The 20,171-nt window shown below is 39.2% G+C and overlaps 1 protein-coding gene across 6 annotated transcripts in view; it reads right to left on the bottom strand.

The window, feature by feature from the left end:
* Window positions 1-20,171, bottom strand: part of helz (helicase with zinc finger) — a 50,922-nt gene that overhangs the window by 28,208 nt on the left and 2,543 nt on the right. For all 6 annotated transcript variants that reach the window (XM_034583584.1, XM_034583248.1, XM_034583418.1 and 3 more), the window contains 14 exons: window positions 11,661-11,903; window positions 9,568-9,604; window positions 8,914-9,038; window positions 7,005-7,061; window positions 6,789-6,837; window positions 6,491-6,566; window positions 5,888-6,086; window positions 5,245-5,352; window positions 4,958-5,099; window positions 4,083-4,238; window positions 3,609-3,879; window positions 1,573-1,699; window positions 1,230-1,442; window positions 370-500 (listed from right to left, as the gene is read on the bottom strand). In XM_034583584.1, coding sequence (XP_034439475.1) covers window positions 370-500; window positions 1,230-1,442; window positions 1,573-1,699; window positions 3,609-3,879; window positions 4,083-4,238; window positions 4,958-5,099; window positions 5,245-5,352; window positions 5,888-6,086; window positions 6,491-6,566; window positions 6,789-6,837; window positions 7,005-7,061; window positions 8,914-9,038; window positions 9,568-9,604; window positions 11,661-11,885 — 1,916 coding nt within the window. In that variant the 5' untranslated portion in view covers window positions 11,886-11,903. The remainder of the gene's footprint in view (window positions 1-369; window positions 501-1,229; window positions 1,443-1,572; window positions 1,700-3,608; window positions 3,880-4,082; window positions 4,239-4,957; window positions 5,100-5,244; window positions 5,353-5,887; window positions 6,087-6,490; window positions 6,567-6,788; window positions 6,838-7,004; window positions 7,062-8,913; window positions 9,039-9,567; window positions 9,605-11,660; window positions 11,904-20,171) is intronic.

Here is a 20,171-nt window from a genome sequence, read left to right as displayed (position 1 = left end):
GTGGTGTCCCCTCTGTGAGGGTATTTGTCAAGTTAGTGGGATGTGCAAGTATTAAAGGATATTCTGTATAAAAGAGGATCAGCGGTATATATCATACACAGAAGTGTGTAGAGGCTCCGTACACACATCTTTCCTTGATCTCAAAATGATATGAATGAAATGTGTAGCCTTTACTAAATATCTAACAGTAACATGAAAGATTTTGCCATGTGCGGAAAGTAAAATGATATTTTCCTTGACTTAATTTGATTATTTATTTATATTTTACTTCTATATTTACTTCTGTTGGCTGCCTCAAATGTAAAACTAATTTCATGGTTAGTCTGAAAGATTCGAGCATGAGTGTATGTGTGTGTGTGGAATACACACCTGTTTGGACTCCAGGGGATGGTGGGGACAAGTCCAATGTCAGGGAAAAGGATGGTGTTATCTTTGATGCGATCGAGGGCATAGTGCATCTCACAGAGCGGCAGTCTGTTCAGCTGGAACTGGAGCTCCACCTGACACAGAAGAAACACCCAAGAGCTTACAAAAGTCTGTCCGAAAAAAAACTCTCCCCAATCATCTTTAACTCACATCCCTTCAAATTAACTTCCGGAATCCAAATTTGATGCATCCATTTACTTTGGTTTCTTAGTATATGGGTCTAAATTTCTATATAATCCCTTGTCTCAAACCACCCTTGTCTCGAACGTCTGATTTTACAAGAGAGAGAGACATGAAATATCAAAGATGTGTGATACATTGCGAGAACCCACAGAAGAGATAGGGAAATGAAATTGTAGCACATAAGCATGCATGAGCAGTGTATGCACAAGAATAAGAAGATTATGCTCCCACAGTGATAGAATGCGGGTTGTTTTGATAACACAGACCCTTGTTTCCTCTGCCGATGGCTGAGGGGGAGAGAAATATATAAAACCGAGGCTGCTGGAGGTAGTCTTATTTAATAATGGGAGATTTCACCGAAACCAGAGAACCTGAGAGAAAACAGTGTAGTCAGTGCACACACAGGTTTTCTTGGAAAGATTGCCTTCTTCTATCCTGTTACTTTTTTTATTAAAATGCTAATCAAGGGATTCTAAGGCCACAACATCTGAGCGAAAAGAATCACGAGCTGGATGCTAACCAAATTTGCTTGTATTACAAGATCATTCAGCAGCCTTCTACACTCTGTTATTTCATATCTGGTCCAGACAGCAGGACAAAGACACAAGTGCAGCCAATACCTGTAGTTCTCGGTCCGATTGTAGCCCCAACTCCTCACAGCAGTCTTTGCAGATCCGTAGGAAGATGTAGTCCTTGGTCTTCTCCTCAATCACAGCCTCGTAAACTCGCTCTTTGACCCCTGGAGGCGGCTGGCAGCTGACCCCATCACGGCCCAAGGGGAGCACGAGGACTGAGTTTACCTTGGTCATCACTAGCCGACCAGCCAGTGTGTCCTAAGGTAAGGGGGGAAATGATATTCAAGAGAGCTGGCTAGCAGAAAACTAGGAGGCAGATATAGTATTTAAAACGGAAAAGGCATAAATAAATGTGATAAGTGTGGACTGTAACTGCAGATGGAGTTACCTCGGAAAGTGTTTCCGTGAGTTTGAAGCGTGCAAAGAGCTGTCCGTTCTGGGCGTACTTGGCTCCAACCGAAATGCCGGTCAGCATAAAGCTGTTAACCAGCTGGAGGTTCACTTTGATGTTAAACCTGGGAGGACGATAATGGACATTTGGTTATGTTTTAGCAGACCTGTGTTATAATATTAGAACATTGTAAGAAAATGTTAGGTTAGGTTATTTATTTGTACCCGTAGGTAGATTTGTTTCGCAGCAAAAAAAAAAGGGCATCCATCCAAACACAGTTCAAAATTATAACACACTGACAGAAGACAAGACCACAAAAAACATGACAAAAAGTGCTAAAATACTTCGCTATCAATAGAAAATCGGATAAGGCCAAATGTGCAAATAGAGCTATAACCTGTTCAAATTAACAATTGCAGCTGGAACTAAACTATTCCCATAGCGTTTCGTTTTACCCCTTGGGACTATAAGCCTTCGACCAGAGGGTAGAAGCTGAAATTCCCCATGCAGAGGATGCAAGTCATCATTAGTAATGGAGCTGGCTATCCTCTGTAACTGTCTGGTGTACAGGGACTCGACACTCATCTGAGGCTCACCAATCAGCCGACTGGACCATTTCACAACCTGACTCAGTCTGTTTCTATCCTTCAAAGACAAGTTACCAAACCATGACACACAAGAAAATGATAAAACAGATTCAGCATGGCAGTGTAGCAATTACGATACTGTTATCGATAAACTAGTACCAATATCCCAAGAAATTGTGGTGAGTGAGGCACAGGGGAGTTTTCTTAAATGTAAGGTCACTTAAATAAAACCGTATTAGTGAGGTATACACACAGACCTTCAGATAAAAACTGGGCGAAGATTCATTCTTGCACATATTTGGTGCAGATTTTGAGCTCTTTTGATAAAATGTCCTTTCACTTTCCCCCAGACAGTTTAAGATTGCCCCTCTGATCTCTGCTGAATTCAATATGATGAAATAGGAAGCAATATTGTCAATGAACTCTGACAGATGATTGACATATGCAGACAAGTTACCACAATAGGTTTTTATTTGCAAACCATTGGGGATGCACAACCAAAGGGACACTCGATTGGTTAGGGTTTTGCATCAGCTTTCTGTCTGGACTCAGGATGTCAACATTTAGACAACAGCTGGCGCCTTTTAACCATCAAGACTGTCAAATGGTGTGTTACTTGTTTCTTTCGACAAGCAAGAAATAAATCTAGTCCTGAGATTATTCAGAGAGTTAATCTAATAGAAATAGTTCTGAGTTAAAGGTTAAATTATAGGTTGCATTTAAATGTATGGAGTAAGCTTCCATGAATGGTTTAACGCCTGAGAGAGATCATTCACATGCACATTGGAAGTGCAGAGGATTAAAAGAACATTTCATCATGCAAGTAGGAACACAAAGAGATCCTTTGTCTACTTCTTTTCCAAGTCAAATGACACCGTGTCTCACGAGACAAGATCAAATGAAGAGCAAAAGATAAAGCATTCACTGTGATTTCTCTTGCAATCAGCGCCACGCTTAGTGAAACCAGCGGAGCAGGACGTATGGAATTTTAAATCAAAAATCAAACCTAATTTTCCTCACCTACCTCAGAGGATTTAACTTGGACATAAATGGCCGTGGCACTGTGAGGCAAGCTGTGTGTGAGATACACTCTCTCACACAGCAAATTCCCAATGAAGGACAAGTCTGACACCTTGTGGTGATATTTACAGCCTCAGACAAGCTCCATCTTGGAACATGTATTATAACAATGATTATTTAGTCTGAGTAGTCAGATTTCAAATAATCAATATGTAAAAACCTTAAAACTGCATAAGAGCCATCACCAACTGTTTAAAATGTTTTTTTGACAGGACTGTTTTTGTGTTAAAATGATCAAAAACAGACACACTGAAATGTTTTCTTGACTTTTCAGGTTTGAAGAATGTACAATTGCATTCCAATTTTAAAAGCCCTGGTTGAAGGTTCAGAGAAAAGCTTTAGGGACATGAAAACCTGTGTACTCACTTGCTAACTTCCTTGTACTGTGCAATCTCCTCAATGTACAGCAGGTCATGAAGCCGGGCCTGGTAGTTGTCTTTGGTCAGAGTCTTGTCCAGGACCGACTGGGTGAAGAGCTGGTCGGCCGACAGAGGGATCTGATAGCGGACAAGGAGGCTGCGCTCCAGGTCAGCCATCGTCTCATTAGGGGTGAATTCTACAATGGTCTTACAGGAGGGGTCCCAGCGCTTTGCAGTCATCAAAAGCTGCTGCCTGGCTGCCATCAAATGTTCTAGGTCTGTAGGACAAAGAGCGAGGGGGCAGGTAAAAATATTAATTAATGGAACTTCTTGTTTGATATGAAATATTACAAATACTCAACCCTACTCAAACATGGTTACAAAACTATCACAATACCTCGACACCAATGTAAGACTATGTTAGATACTAAGAATAATGGATGCCTGGATTTTTATACATTGACAAAATGCTTTAACATACCTTCAATAGAGGCAGCATCCACCATGATCCGCTGCATCAGCACAGGTTCTGAGCCAAAGTCAAAAACGACCGTCTGTCTGAAGGTACCAAAGATCTCTGTGCTGAAGCTCACTCCTACCTTGTAGACACAGTTGTCCAGGCCATTGTCTGCTGCCACTGTCAGAACAGCAAAGATGAGTTTAAAAATGCAATCCACAGCAGACAAAACACGGGACAGATAGAACTAACACATGCATGCAAATGGAACTTGAGAACAACACAGTTTGCAAATTATACTTGTGTGCAACAACATTAAAATAAAAAAAGAACATTAAAAATAGATAGATGCAAAATAGGGCCAATACATCAACTAGAACACAATGTGTGAAAAGCCAACATGTATAGATTGCAATATTCTGTAAACAAGAAATAAATGTATTTATTAAAAGATTCAAATATATATTACAGTCTTGGATCTGTAGTTATTCTGAACTGAACAAAAGTAAGAGACTTGGAAAACCTATTCATGTCATCCAGTCCCAAAAACTCTATGCACAAACCATGTAAGCACATATGATGTGTTCTTAGTCAACTGGCCAACACATGTCAGCTCGCCTACACAGTAAGGAGTCTGAGCTGTGCTTGCTTTTGGTTTTTTGGGAGCAGTGTCAGTGCCAGGATCAACAGCATTATTACATAAGGTCTGCATCTCTGGAGAACAATGTATTATGTCTGAAAACCCCAGATAGATTGTCTACATTTAGGTTTCTGAGTCAGTTTTGAAAGGTCTAAAGTCAAGCTGTGGAGAAAAGATCGGGTAATATTCTGAAATCTAAGGGAGAGAAAAAAATTATAATTCCTGATCACAATATGTAAATATATACACATAGACATACATGCTGTCTGCTCTCCTGGAGTCCACTCCTGGCAGCCTTGGGGGAATGCTTGAAGCCGCTCCCCAGCTGACAAGCCTGTGATGAAGAAATGTGGTCGGTGGGCATCGTAGAGCAGGGCGATGCGGTGGAGCTTTCTTGCCGGCTAGTAAAAGACAAATAGAGTGAGATGATGAGTATATGTTCAGTTTTATGATCAACCTAACACAAACAGGTTTGTAGTGAACAGACCTTCACCTCATTTTGTGTCAAACTGACATCTAGTTAGACATTTAAACACTTTAACCTACCTTGCAAAACAAGGAGAATGTCCAGGAGTGGGAGGATCTTTTGGTTGTGACAGTAACAGAGAGGCAGGAGCTGGTTTCTACATTCACTCCATCTAAATAGTCACTTAACTGAAGGGGGGGAAAAAAACACAAGATGTCCATCAAAAACTGGTTATGAGTAGTAAGTTCACTGATGCATAAAATACAATGGAAGTAACTGCAAACATCACATATTCCACTCACTTTCCAAGAGTCAGATACAGCTTTACAGCTTTTTGTATACGGCTTTGTTAACAAAGACTTATACACGTGTCTTCCTCAATGTTGCACAAAAGAAACTATCTGAGATTTGCTACTTTGAAACTGCTCTGGGATAATGTCTAGTGCTTTTTTATATTTAAAGTTATATAGTAAGTGCAAGATGGGCTACAACCGGAACACATGTAAGTGTAAGTTATACTTATATCTTCATAAAAGCTACTCACTGGATCGTGCGACATAAACCCTGCTAGATTTGCAAGGTATGTCCGGAGAAACTTCAAATAAAAGCACAACTCTGTACTATATTTTCATTTGTGTTTGATTGGCCCTACTAGGAAATTCACCCACATCTTCACACGCAGTTTGTGCTATTTTACAGAGCATGTACCACAAAACTGCTCACCACTTTATCTGGGGAGAGAGAGTTCATCCACTTCTCGATCAGGTTCTCCATGTAGTTTTCGGTGAAGTGTTTGCTCTCCTGCTGCTGTTTGAGGCGGATGAGGCGTGACGCATAGCGTTTCTGCCACTCCATCAGCTCCTCCTGCGAGTGGGCTGACGTACACTGGGCCCCATACCGACACAGACCCTGCTCCAAGTACCTAGAGCAAAAGGCAAACAGTATTTTGAAGTGGTGCTAATACAAGTACTTGATTAATCAATTTTTTTTGAGGACAACTAAAATCCAAAGACACCCAAAGAATCAGAAGATTCGACTAAGTCTAAGGTTCAACAATTCGTTGTAATTCATCTACATAAATATCCGTGTATTCTAGCACTTAGAAAATGATTCCTTCAGTGTGGAAGGAGATAAAGTTTAAATTTATGGCATTATTACTACCCCCTATTTACAGCCTGCTTTCAGAGTACCGATACAATATCAATTCCTCACAGCATTATTAATCACTTTACCTGTCTGTCACACAATCTCGTGTGAATTTTCGACTGCAATATTTGGGATGAGAAAATAGATTCATTACTTGCACCTCTATGCAGTTTGGTTTACCTTTTACAGAGGGTGTACTCCTCACTGCTGGTGACTCCTCGGGGAGGAGGCCGGAACTGCCAGCCATCTTGAACCTCTGTCAATACAAACAGGCAAGTGGTCAATACAACTCAGATCCAAAGCCAATAAAAACATTATGAGAGGTTTCAGTCAGCTGTTGATCTGTTTTGAATGTAAATATATACATAAATATGATCTACTGTACTTAAATATCATTTTTTCCTGGTACAAGCAGTCTTTCCTGTTTTTACAAGTTGAGGGAAGTATCGATATCAACTGATGCCACAGATTTGCTCACCCTCCTCCTGGTCTTCTGTGTATTCTGGTGCCATCTCCCTATTTATAGCCTGGCAGAGACATAGGTGGGGCGGGTGCAGAAAGATTATTATTTTGTCAACTGCTAACTTAGTCACATACGAACAGGTGGAACACTGGACTTATTACATGCAAATGAGTAATACATCTACAACAGCTAACAACAGTACAATGTAGAGCATCAGGACCACACACTTACCTCTATTTCTGAAAGGAGCATTTTTAACCTGGTCAGGTCTTTTGCAACAATGCCGTTCTATGAGAGGAAGAAAAAAAAAAAAAAAAAGAGGTCTTCATTACAAAAAATACTGCAATTAGTTGTAAGGCAACTGTTTGTGCTTTGAAAAAAATTATAATGTATTTACCTTAAATTGTTACACAGTATACAACTAAATGTAGTATTGCCAACTGAAAGTGAAAGATGTCAACTGAGAAGAGTGCGTGTAGCTGCTTTTTGTACCGTTCTTTTAATCGTGTATATTGCCTGTAAATGAATTAGTTCAATTTACAGGCTCCCGGTGGTAATTATTAACACCCTTTCTATTGTAGATTTTATGATTCAAACTAGCCTTTATTTCATTCCCTACAAAGATCAAGGATTTTCTTCACCAAAGGCCATAAAAAAAAAATTGAATTACTGATTTAGCCTGTGACCTTCTCAAGGGCAGAGCTGGATCACATGCTAATAAAATAGTGCAGAAATGTCAATAAAACTTTTTAGTCACAGCTGACTGGGTATCCTATTCTTCATTTTTATACATTTGGATATTTTAATAATGGACAGGAAGTCTCCAATAGGACCAAATGTTAATTCATTTCAATCCTTAATTCTTACAGCACAGATCTCAGCAGAGCTTCTCTAGAACTGCTTTATAAATCATAGTACAGAGAGTTCTGATTTCTGTCACCTGATAACAAAGTGCCACTCACTGAATGAATTCAATCTAAGAAAAATAGTTGGCAGCTGGGTATATTCTAATAGCTGTGTATCAAATAACACCACCATTGAATGGCACTGCACAGGACACAACAACGGGCCATGATGAAGTCTCATCTTGTGTTTCCATTCTGTTTCTCAAATTTCTCATTTTGCAGAGCAAAGTCAATGGTTTGCCATACGATTTTGTATAGAGTGAAAACATAAAGAAACTAGAAAATTTGAAGTCCAAGAAAGAATAATAGTCAAATCGAGAGGATGAGGAGGAGTTCAGGGTAAACAGAGAAAAGGAAGCCTGCGAAAGTGAGACGTGAAAAGACAATCAGCTTGAGCTGTGTATAGATATTGTTTTTCTCTAAAAGAGACAGAGAGAGAGGCAAAGAGAGACCTGCCTAGTAAACAGGATTGTCCTCGCTTGCATAAAATGTTGCATGACCTTGGGGCCAAGCTCTGAATATGTAGAGGCTTGTGTGTGTTAGTGTGTGTTACAGTGGGCAGGAAGTGGTTCCGAATGTGGAGCTGAGGGAGGGACCTTGGCAAAAAAGTGTGTTGATGTATGAAGAGAGTGGTTGGGATAAGCAAGGGAGGCAAATGTCAGAGAGAAGAAAAATTGGGAAAAGGAGGACTTATAAAAAGTGACCTTCTGTGTGTGTTAACATCCAGAAATGAACACTGACTTAGGCAGAGCGCTACGTCTTAAGACATTTATGTTGGTGTCGCCCTCGTCTTCATCAAATGCGGTATACAAACTATTTGAATAAATGTGAAAACAGTTGTTCTTAATTTGTTTTTGATAGGCTGTGTGTTTTTTCCCCTGAGTGGCCTTGTTAAATAGTAAATGGACTGTATTTATATTGCACTTTTCTAGTCTTAATGACCACTCAAAGCACTTTACAGTGCAGTTGACATTCACCCATTCACACACATTCAAACAGCACTTCTTTATCAAGAGCCTTGTCTATCACTCATGCACATCATTCACATGGTGCAGACAGGAGACATTTGCGGTTCAGTGTGTTGCACATGGACAATTCTGCACACTGTAGGCCTATTTGATATGGTTGGATCACCTTAAATATTAAACTTCAAACCTGATACGCGCTGTGCCATAACCCTAACTGCACTCATAATGTAGGGTGTATAGATTGCATACACAGTTGATTAATCATACCATTGGCTCTCCATACAAGGCTTTAGAGAGGATGCTGGCCACCTCCTGCAGGCTTCCGTCCACCAGCATGGAGCGCAAGCTGACTTGTAGCGAACCATCTCCCCTGGCAATCTCTTCTACCAGGACTAGAACACAGAGGAAACAGGTAGGGAGAGAATTTATCCAGCTCAGTTAGCATGTGGCGCTTCCAAGTCTGTGCTCAAGGGGAAAAAATGAAAGAGATTTTGATGCAGCTTAAAAACGTGTCGTGGAATAGTGGAAAAAACTTTTTATTCATGCTTAAAGTCAAAATATTGTTGCAGATCTCATTCTACTAAGCAGAGTACAGTCCATTACATCAGGCTTACCGCAGTTCTGGTTACTATGTCACTTGGGAAAAATCATAATTTGACCCTAAACGATTCATTACTGAACAAAGCATTTGTTCACTTAGCCTCTGTCTTTCAACTCTGACATGAAGCAATGACAGTAATCCAATACCAGACTGCTTGAATTCTGCTGAGTAAATGAGCCCACATTCTTGTACTACACAGATGTCAGAGCACATTAAAACTTATTGCCTCTCTCCTTGCTACAATTAATTTACCATTAAATACAACAAAAAAAAAAACTATACAGTAACAGCAGATGGTTCCCATTCGAACTGCTACTTACCATGTTTGCAGTCTTCATCTGCTTCATCATAGTTTTTCTGTTGGCAGAAGGAGAAAAAAATAAAGTGGCAGCCATATCAAATATGAATACTTGGTGTTTGAGGGTCACAGCTTCACATAAGTTCCAGAAATAGCTACGATGCAGTGCCCCACACTATCATTACAAGACCTAAGTAGTTTCCATAATCTCAAGGCTTAAATTACTGGTATAATTTTTGTGGTATGGGAAGATAACATAACAATACCATGGAAGGAGCAAAAGGTTATTGTTCTTATTTCTACCCCACTGATTATATGCACATCACAGACTTAAATGACAATGATCAGCCGACGTCATTTCAGTGTAATGCAGTAATTTAGGGATCTGAGAAAATTGTCCTCTATTTGATGATGGTTATGCGCAGAGTAAAGAACAACCCTACATGTATTCTGCACACCGGCCTAACTGTGACTGCCTGGTGAAATAGAAATGGAAAAACAATTGACAGCTAAAAAGTAAGATGGACAGAGGTAAAGTGTGTGTGTGTGCTGTACAGAGGAACATAGAATAGTATTCCCTTCACACAAACATGGACTATTACATCATTCTAAGGTTATTCATGTCGAGCTATATGTACAACCTGCAATGTCATCATGATAAAAAGAAGGTCGTTTGTTCTCTATATGCAACAAAAACACACTGACCCTTCAGAAACCAAGCAAAGCCTGTTCATGATTTATATTCATGGTCGATTTGCAGGGTTAATAACCCTCAGAGAAAACGGCTCAACCTAAGATTTCACAGGTAACTTTTGCCATATGAAAGAACGAACAGAGACTGGAATTAAAGTTTGACAAATGGGTATAAGTGCGAATGAACAATTTAACACATGCAATCAGGTCCACGTGTATTTGGATAGCGATACATATTTGTCTGATTTTACCTCTAAGCATAACCTCTTGATTTGAAAAGAAAACAATCAAGATGTGAATCGAGTTTAGATGTTGAGCTTTGATTACATGGTTTAAATATTGCATTAACCATTCGGAAATTACAACCAATATTATACAGATTCCCTCTTTTTTCAGAGGCTGAAAAATAACTGGGTAATCTCATCTAATTTTAAATGTAAGTATTATTTTTAATACTGGGATGAAAATCTATTGTCAGTAACATCCTGACGTTTGGGAGCCATGGATGTCTGTTTACCCCCTTAAGATGTTTTGCTTTACCACTTCAATTGCCGCTTGTTTGTGTCTTTCAGTGAGTGAAAACTGTCAACAAAATGCTCAATTGGGCATCAAGTGATTGACTTGGCTAAAGAAGAATATGTAATTGTTTTGCCTTGAGAAGCTCTTAGTTTGCTTTTGCAGTATTTTGGGTCCATTATGAATCTGTACAGTGAGGTACCGGCCGATCAGTTTCGCAGTGTTTGGTTGAATGTGGGCAGACAGTGTAGCTCTATACACTTCAGATTCCATCACTGCTATACTTCTATCAACAGTCGCATCATCAATTAACACCACTGACCCAGTTCCATTGGCAGCCATACAAGCCCATGCCATAACATCGTCTCCACTGTGTTTGACAGATGATGCTGTGTGCTTTGACTCTTAAGGCATTCCTTTCCCTCTTAATACATTTCTCTTCCCATCATTCTGGTTCAAGTTAATCCTGGTTTCATCTGTCAACTGAGTCTTGTTCAGAACTGGGCAGGCTATTATGTTTTCTAATCTAATCTGGTATTCTTTAAACCAGATGAATTAAAGGTGAAAGTCCAAACTTCGATCGTATCTTGATGGTTTCATTTAAATTCACATTAACATTAAGTATTGGGTATTGAGAGGGGAAAATGTGAATGGCCTGATGACATTTTCTTCCTGTTCTTGATCATTGTCACTTATATAAAATCGGGATGAGTTGGCAGTTCTCTGAGGTCACTGTTACAAGTTCCTATAGAACTCAGCAGAAGTTTATCCAGAAACATCCTGTTGTACCTAAGATACACAGCAGCACACGCATCAGAACAAGCAGCTAATATTACAATAGGGCCTCAGTTTTAAGCTACACTGTTCACTTAGTTCATTCATGCTTGCTACCAAAACTGCCCTCACCAGCTGCAAGAAGGCAGCAATTCGATAGAGCAGGGCGCGGCTGCGGAGGGTTCCGCTGGTGGCAAGGGATGGAGGGCTCGGCGGGACGGGGGCACCAGAGGATGGGGCTTGGGGTACAAGGACCACCAGGGCGTCCGTGCTGTGGGTGACCGCCGCCTCGTACTCCCGCCTGACTAACGATCTGCTGGCTTCTTCACATGACTTCTCCGCTCTCCTGTCCGCCATGACTCAGGGACAAAACGTCTGTAAGCAGAAAAAGATGAGGAAAAACAATATGAACATCTTTTCTGTCAAAATGGTCACACACAAAAAATACAGTTTCAAGATATGACTTCTGACATAGAGGTGCTTTGTGTTGAAAAATGTGTCTTTTTATCTCCAGTTTAGCAACATTATGCAGGTGATTATTGCAATTTAAATGCTGCCCATGCTTAAAAAATACAAAATATTCCAAACTCCCTGCATCAATTTAAGACGGACACTTGTCTTACTGTGGATTGTTCACAAAACTCTCCAGGCCTGTGCACTACAGAACACATAACACGAGCCAATATGGAATATTTTTCTTTCCACAGGAACTGAAATTCTGACGCAATGGTCAACTCAGGAACAGTTTAAATACATTTTATTGGCAGTTTGTTTACAATTCCTCTCCCACCATTCTTCCACTTCAAAATCCATCCTTCAAAACTGGACTAAGGTAAACCATATGGATGATGGCAGGGCCCTGAAGTCGAGCAATACATCATTCCATCCGTGGAAGAGCAAGAAACGACTTTAGACTTCACATGCAATGCAAGTCAAAAGGTAGTCTGCATCTGCCATGTTGTAGAGTATGACTGTCTATATGACTTATATTAAAACTTTGATGTTATACACAAATTGCCAGCCATGTGCCACCAGACACTTCACTCTAATTGTCAGCCAGCTGAAACCATGTCAAATTGAAACAAGAGCAGAACAATGATTCTCAAATTATTAATTAACTCAAATTATACATTGACAAGGAATTTAACCCCCACAACACTAATGGATAACCAATCAATTGCACATGACTGACATATTTCCAAGAATAAAAAAAGGTCTGTTTCTGTACCATGTCAAAATGTATACATCAGTAGGTATAAAATATATCCTGCTATTAATAATCTTGTACGGAACCAACAATGTTGTATAAAACTAATAAAAACACTTGAAGGATAAGAACATTTGATTGTTCCAGTCTTTCAGATGTAAACATGTGCAGCTTTTCTTTTTCTTATATCATTGTCAATTAAATAGCTTTGGGCTTCAAACTGTCAGTGGGCCAAAAACTTTTTTCAACCCAATAGAAATGGTGTTTAATAGGTGGTAGTAAACGTTGGATCCCTCATACCTTATATCAATTGTCTCCACTCAGACAATGTAAATAAAAATATGTCTACAGCTAGCTGGAAAAGCAGCAGTCTTATGGGCCTAAAGCATTATGTTTATCTCTCTTTTTTATCATCTCAACTTAGCTCTAACGTCAACAACAGTGGAGTCAACTGTCTGGTGTCATCTGACTGCATAGATTAACGGCAATATCATAATTCATAATGCAGAATATAAGGACTTTATTGAGTACAGCACTTTTGAATAATAGAGTTGCGACACTGCCTATAGACTTGGCACTGAGTGTTGTAATCTGAGAAAGCGGAAGTGTAAGATAATGGCTGGTTTGATTCTAATTTCAGTTACCTAACGTGAGAAACACTTAAACAACTGCCTGTCAGTTGCTCTACAGATAAGTCAAATTAATTGCAGTAATCTTTGGTTGTTAGCTTCGCTGTAAAAGTTAGCAAAACCTGTATGGATTGTGTAAGTGCTTCCGATTTCAATGAATGATAGCTTGCTCAATTAAATTCCATTGGCTGGCTTGTATCTCTCAAGGTTGTTCCTTGGTTGAGGTGCGAGTTCGAATCCCACTTCTGACAATAAGGCTTTTCCTACCTAAAGTTCCCTCGGGATCAATAAAATATATCTATCCATCCACTTTAGTTATTACACACGTCACTTGTTGAGACAGTGCATCACTGTGATAAAAGCAGCAGCATAAATGTATGTGGATGATCATAGTAAAAAAGGAAGTAAAACTGCAGTCAGCTAATTACTTCACATATATTTCGGTTTAAGAGCTGACATGTGAACCCACGAGACTGACTGTAACGGCCTAACAAGACAATTATATACAAAAGATCAGAACAGCAACAAGGTATGTAATTGTAAGAAATAATCAGAGTTAAAACAACACTAAACAATAAACTGGCAACTCTGCATATGCTTATAGGCTTATTTATTTGAGCTCCAGGGACGTTTACACAGATTTGCCTAAACTACTGATCTTTACCTTTACAAAAATATGTGAGTGACAGTGTGTAGAACGTGTGTGTGTGTGTGTGTGTGTGTGTGTGTGTGTGTGTGTGTGTGTGTGTGTGTGTGTGTGTGTGTGTGTGTGTGTGAGTGTAGCGCATCAAGGGACAGCCCTAATGCAGTGGAGATAGAAAAATGGCTCAGCACTGCATGGCCTTGTTGTAGTACCCCCAAATTTAAGATGAGATTTTGCACTCAAAGTCTATAATCATAATTTTATTTAATTCAATGTATTGGAGTACAGAGCCAAAATAACAGAAATAACGCCAATGCCAACTGTCTGTGGACTCTCACTTTGACAATGTCAACTTCCTGTATCATTGGCTTTCTGTGTGTATTTAATCTATGTCCTTCAATATATTAACCTTAACCAGGTTTAATCTCTCTTTACTACTCCCAGTTCCCTCCAGCAGCAACAGACTCGACTCAAGACCCAGTCTCCTCTGGGGCCTATGACATGGTCTGCTTCCAGTGGTGGGAAGTAACTAAATACATTTACTCAAGAATTCTTATTTTCATCTTTGAGGTAAACATTGTTCTTTTTACTCCATCACTACTACACTACTAAATTACCTATTTAAAAAAAAACTCTTGGATTATCTGACTTCTGCTTGCCTCAGTATTGTTGGCTTTTAAACGCATTTATTTAAACATTAAATAGCTCTGAATATTTAATCTTGGTTTTAGCCTTGGCTTCCACGTGTGAAGACTGGATTTAATGCTAAGAAGGATAAACCGACACAAAGATTGAGAGCTGTCTATGCAAGAAAAGCGAACCAATTTAAAGAAGAGAAAACTGGGATATCGATCAGTCATTGCATTAACATTGGGTATAGCCAAAACAACTATTTGAAATGCTGTGAAAAAGAAAGAGACTACTGGTGTGCAGCGCAACAGACAAACATGTCGGCCAAGGACCACAACAGCAGTTGTTTGAATGTTTTTGATCACTTGGGTCGGTTCAAATATAAAGGTTCTATGTCTTAAGTCTTATTACAAATCTACATGTAAATAACAAGGGGGAAATTCTGAACTCGTATCATACTCATGTTTTGATCTCAAACACAAATGTCTTTAGTGTACAACTAAAAGGGAGGATTTGGGCCTAATGTTCCCAAAGTTTTGAGTTGTTGCCAACATTGTATGGATAAACAATATTTTATAATTCAACCCTGATTTTTTTGCATTGAGTGTTCACGGACAGGTGACCAGCTCTCCTTTTCCTGTTGTGGTGAAAGAATGCAATGGGTATTTTGAACACATGTATCCCTTTCCAGGCACAGTGTCTGCCATCTTTCCCTCTCTGTGGGAGGTCAAAAAGTTTCATTGAAAACAGTCCACTCAAGAAAAAAAACGTATATATTAAATAATGTTTTGATCAAAGTTGTTGGTTTTGCCTGTTTTATTTTGAACTTTTGACCAAACTTCTTTTTGGTTTAAATTGAGCAGTTGCTTGCATTTATTTATTGTTGTGCATGCTCATGTAAACAACTTTTAGGTGTGAATAATTATGGCCATAGAAACATGAGAAAACTAGAAGGGGACTAAAAAGGGCGCATACCTCCACAGAGGCCTGACAGTCCCCTTACATTCAATCGAGCCTTATAGCTAAGCCAACAAAACAATGTCGATCACAAAATCCTAATGTCTATTGCAGAAGATTGATATGTTGATAATAAAAAGACAAACCAAAAAGAGTAGATCTGGATTTTGATTTGGATCTGCACCAAATTGCACACACTCATAAATATCAGTATCCCCTAAATATGCCTCGTTTTTTTCATCATGGTCAATGGATTATTCCCTGGTAAATCTGTGAATATGTCAAGTTAAGTACACTGTAACAAATTTCTGTAGTTTCTACAGTAAAATTTTACAGTAACTTCTTGTTCTGTCGTTTTATGATGTTTACCTGTATATCGCAATGCATCATGGGACAAATATAATTACAGTAGCTAACAGCATTTTTCCACAGTAACACATTGTAAAATTACAGGCAAGTTGTATTCTGACTGTAGATGGTGCATGTTACAGTTAAATACTGTTGATATCGATTGCGTTGCACGAGGCGGTTTGAAAGACGACCTTGACATGAGAGCATGGGAGCAGAGGAGCAACAGCCGTGTCCAGCCACTACGTAATACGTAAGTTGAATGTTAATTCCCTACAAAATTAATATGGGCTTCAACTTTGTTGGGATGTCATTGTAATAACATTGTTGAGATCTTAATTAAACCAATGCTATTGTTTTCAGTTACTAAAGTGACAACTTACTAAAGTGAATGACTTAAAGTGAATCAATGGCATTTGAAATTGAAAAGCTAGTATGCAACCCTGCCAGGATGCTTTGTTATGAGAGGAGCAGTTAAGCTCAGTAACATCGCGCTAAAACTAGCATGCTAACGCTAGCGCGCTAAAGCTAGCATGCTAGCACGCTAGCTGGGTGAAATGGGATTGGGCCTAAATTGAACAGTCAGTGACTGCAGTTTCCCATTATAGTAGCTAAATCGTGTTTTGAACATAGAGACATTTGGCATTCATCTTGTCTACTTTATTGTTGGGGGGGCAGTTGGCTGTGGAACTTGCTGATCTGGGTATTCACAGGCTAACAGAGGTAGTCCAGGGCTCAAACTACATGTGTGTTAAGCAAGAAGATCTCCTTGATTATTGTCCATTAATGTGTACAAGCTGAATGGCACATCAGTGATTATATTTCACCACTCCCTCCCAGATATATACTGACATGTCAGTACTGGGGGAGGACATCAGACAAGCTGTGGTGGTGGTATTACACAGCCTACCAGAGGTCAAACTACAGTCCCAAGCATTGGAGTGGAATCCAGATCTGACCTGCAGTTCATCAAAGAGGAGGATCTCCCTGCCAACATCACACCTATCCAGTGTCGGAGGCTTCTCAACGCTTGGCAAACCGAAGGTATGTCTTAGATTAATGTTTATAAAGCACTTAAAACAAAAAAGCTCATTTCATAAAATTAAAAGCTGTATATTGTGATCCACTATGCATGTTAATTTGCTAATTTATGTAGGCTAATGAATGCACAACAAATTATTTTACTGAAGGTTTTGGTTTTCATTTTTTGTAGTAGGGATGACCTGCTGTTTTTTCCCGCAGATCACTGATCATCTGTGAGCCAAATCGGCTGATACACTGCAATACCGTTTTTTTGTTTTGTTTTAGCAGGTATAACTTTTCAGGAAATCAGGAAATCTCCAACCAGAGGACCTGCTGCCTGAGGTTATGTTGATGCAACTATATCACTGCTGGTCAGCTCATGCAATCTTGTGAAGTTTTGCTTTTCATATTAAATGGGCAAATGATTATCTTGTCTTGAACAACCTGATGGATTCTGCTCCCTCTTTTAAAGGAGCTGCCGGCGCAGATTTTTCATGAAGTTTCTTTTCGTGTGATTTCAGATGTTTCGTTGGAATCAATCCAACCAAAGGCACCAAGACGGCAAAGCTGGTCGGCCAAAGAAGTGGGAAGGTGCGTGAAAACAAGAACAACTCTGTCAGTCCTCACGTCTCTTCTCTCCTCAAGAGATTAATGGACTTTGAATGGTTTTGAGTGTAAGTCAAACATAAAGAATGAGGACTGTTCTCCTCCTGACTATGTGACTGGACATTGTTCTTCTCTTAACATATTTTGCTGATATATTAAGATTTCCAAAACACACTGAAAAAAGGTCATCTTTTTTAGCTAGTTAGCTAAAAGTTAAATTATACCAAAAATGATGTGACCTTCTTCTTAATACATTTCTACCTCAGGTCCTGGTTTCAGATTGGGCCTTTAAGCCGAGTATGTTGTCAGTTTTAATAATGTTTGACTATGTTGAAACTCTGGTCAATGTGAATTCCACTGGGTGTCCGGTGTCCAAAGATGTATAATTTACGTTTAAGAGCTTTTCTGAAAAAAAGGACACCATGTTCTTAAAACGATGTGAAACTGTATTGAGTGTCAATAAAAGTTTTATTTTGTTGCAGCTCTGGCTCCGTTTTTATTTAACAGGTGAAAAGACTTTAGTGCAATGTAGATGAATTTTGGATAAACATTATGCCTGGTCTCATTCAAAATACCTTACAGTATGCATAATTTGCAAAACTGCTAATGTAAAAAAATAAAAAATAACTAAAACAATTGTACAACATCATATTGTATTGTGAAGTATTAACAGCTATTTATTGGCAACTTTAGTTGCCAGGTAACTTCTGTAATCTGAATAGAATACAAGGTAATGTTGTAAACTAGATTACAAGTAATTGCGGTTTTCTGTAAAAAAAACAAACAAGAAATTGCTGTAATTTATATACAACAAAAAACTGTAAAACGTATACTGTAATATACTGTAATTCTTTTTACAGTAATTTTACAGTACTTTATTGGCAACTTTTTTGCCAGGTATTTACTGTTAATTCTACAGTCAATTCTTTACAGTGTAGTTTACATGATCCTGTGACAAACAAGCCAATCAACCAACAAAGGAGCCAAAACATAACCTCTTTGGCAGAGATGTATATTAATGCATACGTAATATGAATGTGTATGTTTCAAGAGCAGCCACCTTTCCTTTGAAAATATAACAGAAAAAGTGATTAATGTCTCCATCACTGCCCAATAGTATTATTTTCAACATTGTAATAGGTGCCCATTGTGTGTTATTATTTACAGTGAATGCAAATTTAGACAAAGCTACTGTCTATCCCACTTGAAATTATTCAAACAGATTGATACTAGTTGATAACGTGTGCTAAACATTACACATAAGGATATTACTGTCTTGTGACACTTGATAACCACAGAGCCAAATGATCAACAGGAACTATAAGTCAACGGAAATACAGAGTCTGAATCGCAACTTTAGATTGAAATTCAGCACATCTGCTTTAGTCTCTGCACTGTCTTCAATCTCATGTGCCCCGATGAGACAGGTATATGTAGCTCCCACAGAGTCTATCTGTTCTGTTACCTGCCTTTATGAAGAATTGGTCAGAGCATGCACACATGCAGTACACTCTCATGCACACTCCGACAGACAGATGCACAGAGAGGGCTGCTGTATCACCACCTTCTGCCTGCCTGCTGTGAGAAGTATAACCACCATGGGGATGCACACATCTTAAGTGGAAACTCCCTGTGTTATACCAACTTCTACCTGCCTGCTGAGCTGGTATAAACTTAAATAGAATTTGTTGAGGGTCCATAGGCTCAGTGATTCAGTGGGATTTCTCCCAGTGTTTCCAATGGCCAGTCTGACTATGATAGATAGGTTCATTGTCAGTGTTTGTGAGTGTGAGAGAAAGAGAGAGGGGGCTGAGCGTATACATGAGCTATGCAAAGCTCTACAATGATGCAACAGGGCCAAACACTATGTCAGAGATCTGGGAGGTTAATGTGAGAAGAGTGAAACATTTTTCAGGTAATTTTGGAACTGTGGCAGGACAAATTAGGCCATTATAAGAAACACCGTAGCTACTTAGGCACATGACGTTTTAAAGCAAACAATATGTGACACCTGATGAATTGGAGCTTAACGCTTTCCTCTTAAAAACAGTTTTATGTATCTGACAAAAAGCGTCCAAAAGTATAAATTTGGGTAAACTCAGTGGCTCATGCTCTCACAGTATTTCCACATTCAACTGCTGCAATCAAATCATATGGAACGAAAGCAAAGTATGTTTCAAAGTGTTAAATAAGTAGCATTTTCATCTGGTCAAGTCCTGGAGTCGTCTTCAATATCCGAGTAAAGAAATCTAGCACAAATCTCAGCAAATTTCTCGCAGGTCCCTGGTTTGGTCAGATAGGGGATGCTTATCTTTTTCTAAATGATGAGCTTCACAATATTCTAACCAACAGTTGATGCAAGCTTATGCTGTATAATGCCTTAGCCTCAACGGCCCAAGTAATATTTCATCCATGCCTTGCTAAACAACAGAAAAAGCAACAGGGCGAAGGCATGAGAATCTAAATCTCAGTCTGCGATTACAAGAAGTTGCGTTTCCTCCTCCACACAAACCAGCACGAATCAGGATAGGGAAGGTACACTGTGACCTGCTGGGAACACCAGGGCCCCAAATGCTCAACCTTGGCCAACAGCCTAGTAA

This window comes from Hippoglossus hippoglossus, chromosome 1 (genome assembly GCF_009819705.1).
Source record: "Hippoglossus hippoglossus isolate fHipHip1 chromosome 1, fHipHip1.pri, whole genome shotgun sequence".
In the NCBI taxonomy this organism is placed as follows: domain Eukaryota; kingdom Metazoa; phylum Chordata; class Actinopteri; order Pleuronectiformes; family Pleuronectidae; genus Hippoglossus; species Hippoglossus hippoglossus.
This window is presented reverse-complemented; position numbering and strand designations above follow the sequence as displayed.